Below are 14,365 nucleotides of genomic sequence, written 5' to 3'. Positions count from 1 at the left end.
AACACAAGAGTCAGGAAATGCAAAAATTACTACTGCCACTGGAACTTGAAATCACCCACACGGCACATTTAATACCACAAGCGAGTTTATGTGTGCCTTAGAGATTTAAACCTAATAACATCAAAACTTCAAAACTACACATTATGTGTTCATTGAATTCCTAGGATGAGGGTGACATTTATTGACAGGCACTGCAACATTTCTGCAGTGGACACGCCATGAAAAGGCAGCCATGAAAATTTCCTAGTAAAAGTAAAATACAACACACCATAGCCAGATTCTGGAATATTCCTGAAGGTCCCAATGCCCATCCATGTTTTTGTCACCGTCCCACAAAAACATCCACAGTAACAAAAAACTCAATATGCCAATATGTACAGAACTAAGCAATAATTTAATAATTTCCCAAATGCTTACAGTCAGCCCCATAAAGAGCAGAAAATCAAATGTTTGCTAAATTGAAACCTAAAATTCTTGTACATGAAGGCGGATGGCCTCTTTAGAAATACTACTATAGTCCTTTAAAACTCTGCTTCCCACCCAGCACTTAAATGCAGGATCGAGGTCCATGCTACAACTTCCAAAGAGGAAAAAAAATATTGAAGAAATAACGTGGAACAAATTTAAGTAAGGACTCACATACAGTTGTTTCTGCTGGGCAATTCAACTTTTACTGTTCTCCCCAAAGTTCCAGTTATTTAAGTAATACCAAAATATATTTTATATATTTAAATATAACAGATCCCTAAAAGTCTACAGTCAGGCTGTAATGTTCTCTTCTCCAGCATTCTCCAAACAATGTACCCAGGGCAGTTACAAGCCAGGCTGGAAGGAGTTAGAGGGTGTCATCACCTTGCCCCACATCCTTCCTCCCACCTGGCCTCCAGGGAGAGCACAGGCAAGGTAAAATTATTTTGAGAGTCTGGACTGTCCCAACTATTTGGAATAGACCTAAGACACACACATGTCTGCTTGTGAATAGTTGCTACAATCATAGAAAGTTCTCGCTCTCAAAAAGCCAAGTATTTTCCTGGCCACACTAACATCCCCCTCACCATGCTATCCCAAAGTACTATGATCTAGAAGAATTTCAGTGCAATAAATATTTTACATGTTTTATATATAAGGCAATAGGGGACAGAGTGCTCTGGTTCAAAGGGACACACTGGTGGAACCAGGAAACACTTAATGGAAAGAACTAAAAGTTTGGCTGCAGGTGGGAAGGGTAGAAAGCAAAGATGGGTGTCAGGAATGTGGAGGTACAGACATGTATTCCAGCAGAAGGGCAATTTGAAATGCAAGGCATTGAGAGGAAAGCTCGGGACACATTCAAGAACAAGGGCCGCAACACACAGGCCCACTCGCAGAGGTGACAATGAAAGAGACAGAGCCAGCCAGGTAACCACTTCACTCAGCTTGGGTAGTAAACAACAGGATGCCAGGAAAGATTTTGATCAAGGGACTGACATGACCAGAGGTTACAGTAGAAAGATGAATCTGGTGGGGAGTGGAAGAACTGATGAGAAAAAGAGAATGTGAGTACTGGGCACAGTGGTGCATGCCTATAGTCCTAGCTATTGGAAGGCTAGGCATTTGAGCCCAGGAATTCAAGGCCAGGCTGGGCAACACAGCAAAACCCTGTCTCAAAAAAAAAAAAAAAAAAATCCAGAGAGAGAAAATGTGAGATTGGGAGACAGCTTAGGCTGTCTTCATGTCAGGCATGAAGACAAAAGGTCAGCAGCAGGGGACCTAGCAAGTCAAGCATCATCTTGAGGACATCTCCATTTCCCTTTGACTCAGACACAAGCTACCTTAACTTCTGAAATAGTTTTACAAGTCGAGCTTGCAACATTCTTTACATGCCATTAACTGTCTATTCACCACCTACTCTAAGACTGAGGCACTTTCTGAAAAGATGCCAAGTCTCTGGGTACCTAGTGATATTCCAAAAAATCGCATAAAGGTGCTAAACATACAATGCCAAGCACATTTAAGGAAAAGTATACAATTAGGCACAAAGAAAAGCATTTTATGTCAAGTGTGGGACAAGCCTCAGCAACCAGACCACCTGAAGGACAGACAGCTTTCTGGGGGCAAATCCAAGGAAGGCTCTCCCAGATGAGGGGACAAACCCAAGATAATGCAAGTGAAAGCAAACCAGGGACCCTAAAGCACCAGGCACTTGGAAGATTTTCCAGAATTCAATCCTCAAAAGTGGAATGTCTTTCTAGAAAGATAACCACCAGGGAGTACCAAGACCTGAGCTCTAATCCCGGCTCCTCTTGTGACCAAAGGCTAGAAGCCCTTGCCCACAGCTCCTTCACTGTAAAAGGACAGCTGAGTCACAGCACTTTCAAGGTGCCCTTCGGCATAAACAGTAACTCACAGTTATGGGAAACCATGAAGCCAAAAGAGAGAAGGGGCAAAAAAGATCTTTATGAAGGCACAGACCAAAATGGCTCCAGACTTCAGCCTTCAAGGAGTCCGAGAGAGGCCAGGCGTGGTGGCTCATGCCTGTAATCCTAGCACTCTGGGAGGCTGAGGCGGGCAGATTGCTTGAGGTCAGGAGTTCGAAACCACCCTGAGCAAGACCCTGTCTCTACTAAAAATAGAAATAAATTAATTGACCAACTAAAAACATATATACAAAAAATTAGCCGGGCATGGTGGCACATGCCTATAGTCCCAGCTACTCGGGAGGCTGAGGCAGTAGGATCACTTGCGCCCAGGAGTTTGAGGTTGCTTGCTGTGAGCTAGGCTGACGCCATGGCACTCTAGCCTGGGCAACAAAGGGAGTCTCTATAAATAAATAAATAAATACATACATACATACATACATAAATAAATAAAAGTCTGAGAGAAAATGGAAATACCTACATCAAAATGAAAAGGGCACACTAGTCTCATTACGGCCAGTTTGGCCTTCCCAGTAGCATAACTTGAGGTCACAAGGTCTTCTGTGCACATCTGACATGCAGGTTGTTTGAGGAAAGACAGAAAATACTGAATACTTGTCATGCTTGACTTTTCAAAAAGCTTTCAGCTTCAGATTGGCCATGGCTCACGCCTGTAACCCTGACACTTTGGGAGGCCAAAGCTGGAAGATCACTGGAGGCCAGGAGTTCAAGACCAGCCTGGGCAACATAAAAAAAATTTTTTTTTAATTAGCCAGGCACGGTGGTATGTACCTGTAGTCCCAGCTACTCGGGAGGCCGAGGTGAGAAGATTGCCTAACCCCAGGAGTTCAAGGTTGCAGTGAGCTATGATCGCACCACTACATTCTAGCCTGGGTAACAGAGCAAGACTCCAGCTCTTTAAATTAAAAAAAAAAAAGAAAATCACTTTCAGAAAGAGAGAAAAGATGGCAAACTCCAATGCCTATAGGGGCCAGGCATTGGTAAATGTAACTGTTAGTGAGGGAAGTAAGCCAGGACAATGCAATAGGGACTTGTGACCTGGAGGGCCTGTGCCCCCACTGAAGGGGACAGCTGCCACTCCACTACGGCAGGCTACCGCCATGCCAGAATGTAGACCCACTGATGCCAGATCGTTTAATTTTTCAAGAAGAACCTATTTTTACGTAAAATATTGTAACAAAGATCCAACAAAACACCTGGAAGCTGTTTTCAGCCTATGGGCCTGCTCCTTAGAAGCACAGCTGATAGTCTGGTGCTTGGCTCAACTTGCATCTCTGCCCACCACCAACTGACAGTGTCACTCTGAATTTAAGACAGATTCATTCGGCCTTTCTGAACCCAGCCTGTTCATAAGCAGAGAGTCTGCTCTATGGGAGAGAGGCAGCAGCACCCTCCTGGGCAACAATATGCTGCCATGGGTTGTGCCAACAGCATAGTGGTCCCTACCGTGAGGTCCCCTCCTAGCCCTCCAAGCATGGCCATCTGCCGTGTCCCTGCTGCTCCTGAACCACGCTCTGATATACCAAGGGAAGTACCCAGATACCCAGATACCATGCCAGGTACCTCTCCTTTCAGTGCAGACATTAGTCATAACTCAGATCCTCATGGCAGAGAAAAAAGCCAGTATTTTACTATTTACCAAATGATATGAATATGTAGACTTTCACTTTTCTGAAGTTTTCTTTTTTGTTTTTTTTTAAGAAATAGATACTATCCATTGTTAGCAGAGGTATGTAGGAACATACATGCTAACCTGGTAGAGGGGTATAAACTAGAATCATTCTTCTGTAATCTAACAATATGTAGCAAAAGCCTTAAAAACATGTTTATACCACTTGACCCAGTGAACCTAATTCTAGAAATCCTATGCAAATAATCCAGAGATATAGAAAGGATATTCCTCACAGCATTACTTATAATAACAGAAAATGAGAATATGTTCCACGGTCACTAAAAATGTTTCAGAGAAAATATTCAAGATAGTAGAAGTGTTAAGAACACTATATTAAGGCAGGGCTTGGTGGCTCACGCCTTTAATCCTAGCACTCTGGGAGGCTGAGGCGGCAGGATTGCTTGAGCTCAGGAGTTAGACACCAGTCTGAGCAAGAGCGAGACCCCCTCTCTACTGTAAATAGAAAGAAATTAATTGGCCAACTAATATATATAGAAAAAATTAGCCAGACGTGGTGGCACATGCCTGTAGTCCCAGCTACTCGGGAGGCTGAGGCAGGAGGATTGCTTGAGCTCAGGAGTTTGAGGTTACTGTGAGGTAGGCTGATGCCATGGGACTCTAGCGTGAGCAACAGAGACTCTTGTCTCAAAAAAAAACCAAAAAAACACTATGTAATGTGTTTTTTCCAATTTTCTTTAAAATTCCTGGAAACTCATGGATAAAAAAATAAAGTATTCTACAACACAAAAGTTAGAGAGTGGGATTTCCTTTTTCCTTACTTTTCTATATTTCCCAAGTATTCTACAACAAACATGTATATTTTTATAATTTAAAAAAGTTACAGGCCGGGCGCGGTGGCTCACGCCTGTAATCCTAGCTCTCTGGGAGGCCGAGGCGGGCGGATTGCTCGAGGTCAGGAGTTCGAAACCAGCCTGAGCAAGAGCGAAACCCCGTCTCTACTATAAATAGAAAGAAATTAATTGGCCAACTAATATATATACAAAAAATTAGCCGGGCATGGTGGCACATGCCTGTAGTCCCAGCTACTTGGGAGGCTGAGGCAGGAGGATTGCTTGAGCCAGGAGTTTGAGGTTGCTGTGAGCTAGGCTGACGCCATGGCACTCACTCTAGCCTGGGCAACAAAGCGAGACTCTGTCTCAAAAAAAAAAAAAAAAAAAAGTTACAAATTATTTTTTAAAGCAAAGTTTTAGACCTGACTATGGATAATGGAAAATGAATTTATTCTAACATTTTTTTGTAAATATCACCAAAATATACCTGGGCCCTCAAGCAGCTAGGCAGTGAGCCTTGGCTTCAGGTGACCCAAATTCGATTCTAGTTCTGTGGCCTCAAGAAGCTTACTTAAGACTTTCAGCCTCAGTTTCCGCTGTAAAGTGGGGCTAATTTAACTATCCAAATTTACATGGGATAAATCAGAGAAATAACATCTGTAATGCATAAACTATATCACAGGTGCATAAAAGCTGTTTCTTCTCTATACTATATCCACAACAGAAATTCAATAAATGACTGCTGACAAGCTAGCATACTCAAATTAACTCAAGTTCATATAGAAAATTAAGTTGTAATCAAATTCTTATGGCCCTGGATGGGAACTTACATGTACCTAATTGAACACCACCATCACTCTTATGGCGGTGCTGGCTTTGGCAGCACATATACTAAAATTGAACAATACAGAGAAGATTAGCATGGCCCCTAAAGAAGAAAAAAAAAAAAAATGCAAGAGCTTCTACCCCAGGAGGCCAGAAGTCCCTATTCCAGCATATAGTTTCACCACAAAATTCTAGGATTAAAGTTTGTCTTCAGAGAATCAACTCCCTAGACATTGTATTTTTTTTTAGACAGAGTCTCACTCTGTTGCCTGGGCTAGAGTGCCGTGGCATCAGCCTAGCTCACAGCAACCTCAAACTCCTGGGCTCAAGCAATTCTTTTGCCTCAGCCTCCCGAGTAGCTGGGACTACAAGCATGTGCCACCATGCCCAGCGAATTTTTTCTATATATTTTTAGTTGGCCAATTAATTTCTTTCTAGTTTTAGTAGATACAGGGTCTCGCTCTTGCTCAGGCTGGTTTCGAACTCCTGACCTTGAGCAATCCTCCCGCCTCACATCACGTTTCTTAACAACCATATCACACTGGCTGCTGGAGAGAGAAGGGGATTAATATCAACTCTTATATCACATCTTAAGGGTAATAAAAATAAAATGCTCTCCTTTGAACCACAATGGGTCAGCTGACCTTATTCTTTTCACACTATCATGAGTCAACAGAACCACTAAAAGTCAGATTTTAAAACATCTCATTCAAGCTACAAATAGAACAAAGAACCTCTACTCTTTCCCTCCTTCCTATTCTGTTTGACAGTTATAAAGGCATGTTTCCACAAAGGGGTTATCAGTTTTAACCTCAAAGGTAGGTAAAAATGAGTTGGAAAAGAACAGAATGCTCGAAACCCCGTACTATGTTGTGACATACAATGGGTTGCCCAGGCCTAAACTTGGCACCAGGGCCAGGTTTCCTCTCCCAGGTGTTCTTCGGTATCCTACAGGCTGTGCCCTACCAGATAGGACACGTCCCACCGTAAGGCAACAGTTCCCTCACTGTCTGGCTCTCTGCACTTTACTGCCTGCTCATTCGTCTGTGTTCACTGCCCGCCCCACACAGGGTCTGGTGGACAGAGGGCACCACTGAACGTCCACCAACTGAGAAAGGCAGCACCCACGGTTAAGTTTTAACAACCAGGAGGATGGAATGAGCCTGTGCAGAATAAGACAGGCCATGAACATGGGACATGACCTCTTTGGTGAAAGATGGCTCTAAAAGTCAGCCACAGGAAGGAGGTGTGTCTCACACCAGAAATCCCTTTAAATGCCAGAACACTACAGCCGTTCCAGCTTTCCCAACAGCCAAAACAACGGAAGTGCCATCGAGTGACAGTTGTATACTTCAAGTCACCACTGGTCCTTCATCCCGATCTTGGCAGATTGGCTATTAGTAGAAAAAACAAGTTAAAATGAGCCTTCTGTGATTAAAAAAAGAAAGAAAGGAGGAAGGAAATAAATCTCCGTAAGTGTAGGGGGTTTTTTCAGTTAAAGTTATAGACTCATTTCTTGGTCAATCATTCTGGGTTTAAACCCAATTCTAAATTCCACCATCACTTCCCATATCCACATCACAAGAAAATGTGAAGTGGTCTTGTGAAGACAGAAATGGCTTAGAATCAGACACACCAGAGTTTGAACCTCAACTCCACTACAGACTTGCTCAGTGAGTTCAACAAGTGACTGTGCCTCTCCGAGCTTGGCATCCTCATCTGAAAACCTGGTGTGTGCCATCTACCTTGTCCATTAAATGTGAGAAAGCGCTGTACCCAGTGCCTAGCACACTTGATCATCAGTAACTATTTTTAAAAGCTCTGACAGAGAGGAAGACCGAGAGACTCAAAATCTAAATTAATTAGAGGAGAATAGCAACCACTTAATGCCAATATACAATTTAAGAAAGCCTAGCTTTCCTCAATTACACACCTGATCATAAAGCACGCCCTGTATCTGGTCTTCCTCGCTACACTCGGCCGCGGCGCAGCCAGGGGTAACAGAAAGGCTCCGAGCCTGGGCCTTGAAGGACCTGAATATTAATCCTGGGTCATCTCTACCTCACCATGTGGTCCTGGGCAAGGCACTTTACTTCTCTGGATTTCAATCCCTTTCTAACACGTTAAAGGACTGAATCTGGTTCTTATGATTATGAAGATTCATGTAAATGTCATTTTGTCACAAATTAGAAATCCACATTCTCCAGACTTGGGAAACATTATCAAGAAGCAAAGTTTTCCACATGGCATATATTCAGGTTAGTAGTGATACTGAATACCAACCCTTTACCATTACTCCCAAGGACACTAGAGATGCAAGTGTCTTCCCGTCCATAACAGCTGTCTACTTAAAGGCTTTCCCAATACTTGGTGTTTTGTCAGAAAAGAACACTTCAGATATGTATAATGCCAGGTATTCTGCCCTGGAACACACAAACACCACAGAGATCACTTTCATACAACCTGGTATTATAATACCAGTGGATCTACTGGAACCAGAGAGAGGTCCATCCTTTCCAACTAATCAAGCCAGCTTCTGGAAATAACTAAAAAGGAAAGATAATCCCAGAATTTATTAGTGGAGTCAAAGGAAGTTGTTCTCATCAATTAATCCAAGCACCCAAAACCCACTGCCTGCCTGATCCCACTCTAAAACATTCATTCAATAAATATCAAGTGCCTGATAAATAGCAGGCACTGGGGAGCTGGAGGGTAGGTTCAGAGATGAGCAAAAACAAACAGACCTGCCCTGTGAGGTCCAGGTCCATAAGGGAAGGCGTGAGAAGCTGCTCTTAAGGCATTTCAACAGCAACAGGTGCTCCATTTCATTTTTCAATGAATGGTGGAAAAGAACCATTTACTCTCCTTTCCCACATCCTGCCTTCACATCATTGCATTCTTGCACTTCGCCATCTAACTGCAGAAAATTCTTTCAGTGATCATTTTCTCACTTCTCTGAAGGATGATGTATAACTAGTATGAGATAGATGCACAGGAGAGAGGTTAATTCATTATAGACAACTGATGCCTTAGGGCCTAAGGGCTCAGTTTTGTGGGGAAACCCAGTTGGGAAGGATTATCATTTATCCATGCACGTCTGTCTTCATAAGACTAAACTCCAGAAAACAGCAGCAATACGGTGTCTGGTACAAAATAGGGCTTTGGTTAAAGTCTATCAAATGAATATGTTCCACAGAGGGGCACGCAAACCTCTAGTCTTCTTTCCTAAAACTGTTGCCAGTCTGAGCCCCATGTCACCTGACTCAAATTCAAAGTAATGGACTATTCAATGACTGGTACTAGATTAGAGCTTCTCTTTTTCCTCTTGAGGGTAGGGAGATATCACAGACTCCTCCAAGAGGCAAAGTTGTATGTCTTCTCAGGAAAACAAAAGTGTCCATATACAAGAATGTGCATATAATTTCAGGAGGTCATGGGCTTTCTCTGGATTGTTAAAAATTAGACTTGAATTAATGTCAAAATCCTAACCAGACAAGTTCTATTTACTTGGCACAAACAAGAACAAGGGGGCCAGACAGAGCTGTCTGGCTTTCAATCCAGGTTTTATCACTTGCTAGCCATGTGAGGTTAGAGAAGCCAACTTGCCTCTCTTAGCCTCAGTTTCCTCCTCTGTAAATTGGGTTAACAATAGTTGCCAATTCTGTGTTAATATTAGGATGAGATGAGGCAACGTGTGACATGCTTGGCACCGTGCTCTGTACACAATAAATGCTGGTAAGCGAAGCCGTCACTGCCTTCCCTTTAGTCCACAGACTCCACACTACCTCCCACTCCCATCTTCATCATTATTCGCAATTGCACTAGTAACTCCCATGAGATCTCAAGGAACAGGACAGAAAATAAGAGCCCCTAAGAACTTTTAAGATCACAAAACACAGCCCTACTTTTCCCCCCAAATCAAATGCTTGGTCTTAACCTATGAAAGCCCATGTGAGAAGACAGTCGGCAATCCCTTTCTGGGCAAATCCAGGTCAGCTGTCAGCACACAATTGTTCTATTAGGCCAAGTCAATTTTTAGAGGTAGGCCTGTGAAGTTAAAATGGAGATGAAAAGAAGTGTTTGATCAACGCTAAACTGCAGCAACAATGACAGGGAAACAAAGGAGAGGAATTAGTTTCCTAAAATTATTCTCTGTGATACCTTTACTTAACATTGGCTATTTTAAGGACCTTGATCAACCTTTCTAACCCACCATTCAGCTCTCCTCCCAACTCAACTATCTAAAGGAACTGACTTAGTTCTTAAATATCCTCAGCTAACCTTTTTCAAGTCCATTCAGCACTTAATGTAGGATCCAGAAAGGCCGATTTCAAAGTTACACAGAACCTATCACTCAAATTCCTTCTACAAATTAATTTCTCAAGCTTTTCTAAATATTTGACTTCAAGGGGGAAAAAATGCATTTCCACTTTAAAACAATCTTTCATCTCTAGCAATGCAAATTTTCTTTGTTTGTTTAACCAATCCACATACCACTAGCCAGTGTTTAATCAGGTCTTTATTTAACACCACCAACCATGTGAGTTGCACAGCCAAGTCTGAAAGTTTCAGATAATGATCTCATTAACAGCAACAAATTGGTTCAAAGATGAAATATGTATCAATATGTCTAAGAACCCTTTAAAGTCCCACACTTCAGAACTACAGAAGTGTAATTAATTCCTCCAGCATTCAAACTGTATGCCTGACACTCTTACAAGCAAATAGGCTTTACCACTGCATGAATAAGTTAACAGTAATTAATAGCATTTCATACTCACACATTGTTTTCACCTCAACTATCAAAGATGTAGATGTCAAAAATAAATAAAAACCAACTATCTTCATACAGACCACAATGGTGACCTTGGGGTAGTTATTTAAGCGTAAAATGCACAAGGGGAGAACCAAGATTCCTGGTGACATAATCCCAAGGTCTGAATTGCAAGCCCTCTCTCTTTCGACACTACTAGACAGACACAATTCTTAACCAGGCTGCCCCCTACCCTAACACACACAAATGACTGCACAGGTACTGTACTTAAAAGTATCTGGGCAAACCAGACTATGATAAGGTATCTACTGAACAAACATACATGTACACACTCACACACACACACACACACACACACACACACACACACTTTCAATGACATATAATAAGTAGAGGAAGGGAAAAAAAATCAGTAACACAACCCAATTTCTTATCTGAGAATTTTTAAAGGAGAGGTACTCCCAAACAGGTCTTTTCTCCCCTAAACCATGAACAATACTGCTACAGAACCCCACTGGAAGTAACAAAAGCCATGCTATCGTGCTATTTTGCTTTAGATACAGGAAAATTAACTCTGCTCTTAAGACCATAAAACACTAGATAGGAAATCATGCATAGGGTGTTTGTTTGTTTGTTTGTTTGTTTTTTAAGATAGTAAGTAAAAGGTTTTAGAAAGTTCAATGAGAGTATTTAGAAAAAATTATTAATCTGAAGCTGGGCACCAATTTGTTTCTTCTATTTTCTCATTTTTCACAGACACACACACACACACACACACACACACACACACACAATTACATTCCCTCACAGCAGTCCTAAAACATCAGCTTTCCTTACAAAAACCTTTTTCAGGGCCAGCCAACAGGGGCCACACCAGTTCCTTCAATCAGACAGTATTCGCAGAACTAATAAAAGCATGCCAGCCTTTGTACACACACAGCCCTGAAAGCCACACTGCACTCTGCCCATGGACACAGAGGTTCAACAAGTCGGCCACTACAATAAAGTTATTAAAGATATACAGAAATGACTATTCAGACAGCTCAGATAAACTCACCAACATTACTGCAGTTATAAGTGAATTAAGGACACTTATTAGTGATTGCTTAACAGGTAAACTTATTAAATATCATTTAAGTCATTTTTCTTTACTTAGCAATTGTTGACAATTTTCCAGGGGGGCCTAGGCTAATGGACTATAAAAGAGTTAGATAAGCACTTCAAAAAGTTTCAAAAGAGAATAGATTCCTTCTGCCAAATTCACACATTATCTCCCCACTCACAAGAATAAAATAGTTACAAATGGTGTGTTTAAACTGCTAATTTTGTATTAAAGGGCAAACCCAAGATTATCTCTAAAGCACAGCACTACTCATAATGGATAGCTCACTAGACAAACTACCCTTGGAGAAAGAATACAAGTTAAAACACTGCAGATAAAAATCACAAACTTCAAAAGTCAAACTTCAAATAGTGAAGTGCCACGTTAAAACATCTTTTTTTTTTTTTTGGAAGGCTGTAAGTCAAACATTTCTAAAGCCATCAGAGCACAGCGAAAACCTCAAAGAGAGACAAGGAGTCACAAGGAGCAAGATTTAAAATTCAAACTATTCTTGAATGCTGCAATTGAAATGTTTAGAAATCTTCAGCAAAGCATCATCTCTAAAGCTTATAAATTAAAGAACTTAATTATAACATTTTTTTAAAAGTCCAGAAGCATTTAACGGATGTAGTTAAGGGGCTCAATCAACGTGTTTCCCCTTTTATTTACCCCGCAAAAGTTTAAGATGGGGATAAGAGCCCTGGTAAAGCAATGGTGCTGATTAATAGCATGGGCTTAGGTACCTCCCTCAGCTTTGTAAGGACACACCTGGAGCCAGGCTGCACAGCTCCCTGTCCTATCCACACAGGGATTTTGAGTCTGCACTAGAGGAGGGAAAAGGAAGAGAAGGAAGAGGCTGTCTACGCCCTGGGCTGCTGTGCAATCATTCCATACAGTTTCCTTCTCTTCATTCATAACTCACCCAAGAGCAAAGCGCAGAAGGCCCAAAGCTTAGGCCCTGCAGCCCTCCAATCACCCGAAAAAGTTCAAAGACAAGCCAACCATTTGAAATCACTCCCATCCGAGGCGCGCTTATTAACCGCCATAAGTGCGCTGGCAGTCTAGTAACCAGTTGATAAAATCACGGCCAAGGAAGCGGGAAGGCATACACCCTAACCATCCGCAGAAGCTTCAGTTGAGAGTCCCTCCTCCAAAGAGGAGGCACAGCTTAAAGCTCTCCCCAGCTAGCTTCCTTTGGAATGCAAACCTCTTTCACTTGGAACAAGGTGGAGGCCCTGTCAGCGAGCGATCCCGTCTCCCGATTTGCAGGCCCTCCGCGTTAGTCCTTGGCCGGGAGGCTGGCGGGCAGTCATCCTCCCACCCTCTGCAATGTGAGGCACGCAGCGAGGGCTGCCTCGCACAGCCAGCCCAGGGCACCCTCGATCCCCACTCCTCGGCCAGCTCCATCAGCTCCCCTGCCTGCTGCGGCTAGTCCAGAGCCCCGCAGGTGGGCCGGCGGTGCCCAGGTGAGGCGGCGCAGGTTCCAGGGAGGAACCTGATGTTACGCAGCCCCTCAGACAAACCTGGCCGCACCCAAACAGAACATGCACGGGAGGAACGCAAAGCCTGCAACCTGAAACAAGCCGCCCCATCCTTCATCACTTGTCTTTCCAAAGTTGGCATTCAACAGGTAGTTCCCGGGACTTCCACCTGAGGCAGGCCGACATACCCAGCCGGCTCTAGGGGGCCGCCGCAGCGTGGGTGCGGGGCGGGGGTCCACCGCCCGCCTCCTGGACCCGCGGGAGGTCGAGCCCCCACGTGCGCTCGCCCCCGCCGCGGCGCCCCGAGGCCGCGTCCCGCCCGCCCGCCCGCCCGCCGGGGAGGGATGCCGCCGGCCTCCCAGCCGCCCCTCCCGCCCGCCCGCCCGCCCGCCAGCCCGCGGCGGGGTCGGCGGGCGCAGCCCCCGGAGCCATCTTGTGGCGGCGGCGGCGCGGGGCCCGGGCGGCGGGCAGCTACCTGCACGATCTCGCCCTCGGCACTGAGCGTGGCCCCGGCCCGCGAGAAGCGGCCCGTGAGGCCGGTGGTGTAGGTGGTGTAGTCGCCGCTCGGACTTGACTCGAACAGCACCACCTCCACGAACGCCGTCTCCTTGGCCCGCGCCGCGCCGGGCCCCGCGGCCGCCAGCAGCAGCCCGAGCAGCAGCGGCAGCGGCGGCGGCGGCGGCAGGCGGCGGCCGCGGGGGCCGCGGGGGCGGCGGCGGAGGCGGCGGCGGCGGCGGCCCGGGGCCCCTGGGCGCCCGCCCGAGCGCGGCCTCATGGTCCTGCGGCGGGAGGGCGCGGAGGGCGGGCGCGGCCGGGCATAGTCGCGGGCCGGCGGAGGACCGAGCGCGGGCGGACGCCTCACAGCCCCATCGCGGCGGCGGCGGCGGCGGCTTTGTGGGTCGCAGGCTCCGCTCGGCTCCCCGGGCCGTCGCGCCGCGGCCCTTTCATCTGCTCCACGTGAGGGGTTATCCCCGCCCCGGCAGCGCCGTGACCCGCTCTCCCCTCCCTCCCCGCGCTCGGCCGCAGCCGCGGTGGGGAGTAGGCAGGCGGGGCGGGCGCGCCTGCGGCGGGAGGCGGGGCCCGGCGGCTGGGCACGCCCCTCCCTCGCCCCGCCCCGCCTGCGCTCCTCCCCTGCATCATCGCTCCGCCCATCGCCCGGCTCCGCCCTCCGCCCTCGGTCTGCATTCCACCCCTTCGTCCTCGCTCCGCCCCAGCCCGCCGTCTTGCTCCACCCCTTCACCCTCGCCCCGCCCCGCCCGCCGACTTGCCCCACCCCTCCAGCCTCGCTCCGCCCCCCGCCCGT

The 14,365-nt window shown here is 45.8% G+C and overlaps 1 protein-coding gene and 1 pseudogene across 1 annotated transcript in view; one reads left to right on the top strand and one right to left on the bottom strand.

The window, feature by feature from the left end:
• ZNRF3 (zinc and ring finger 3) overlaps positions 1 to 14,092 on the bottom strand; it is a 159,137-nt gene extending 145,045 nt beyond the window's left edge. The window contains exon 1 of the mRNA XM_020283118.2: positions 13,538 to 14,092. Within this exon, the coding sequence (XP_020138707.2) occupies positions 13,538 to 13,837 (300 nt within the window). The 5' untranslated portion in view covers positions 13,838 to 14,092. The remainder of the gene's footprint in view (positions 1 to 13,537) is intronic.
• LOC142863794 (uncharacterized) lies at positions 5,748 to 5,845 on the top strand (annotated as a pseudogene).
• Positions 14,093 to 14,365: the final 273 nt, after the last annotated feature.

The sequence above is a fragment of the Microcebus murinus genome, chromosome 22 (genome assembly GCF_040939455.1).
Source record: "Microcebus murinus isolate Inina chromosome 22, M.murinus_Inina_mat1.0, whole genome shotgun sequence".
Lineage (NCBI taxonomy): Eukaryota > Metazoa > Chordata > Mammalia > Primates > Cheirogaleidae > Microcebus > Microcebus murinus.
This window is presented reverse-complemented; position numbering and strand designations above follow the sequence as displayed.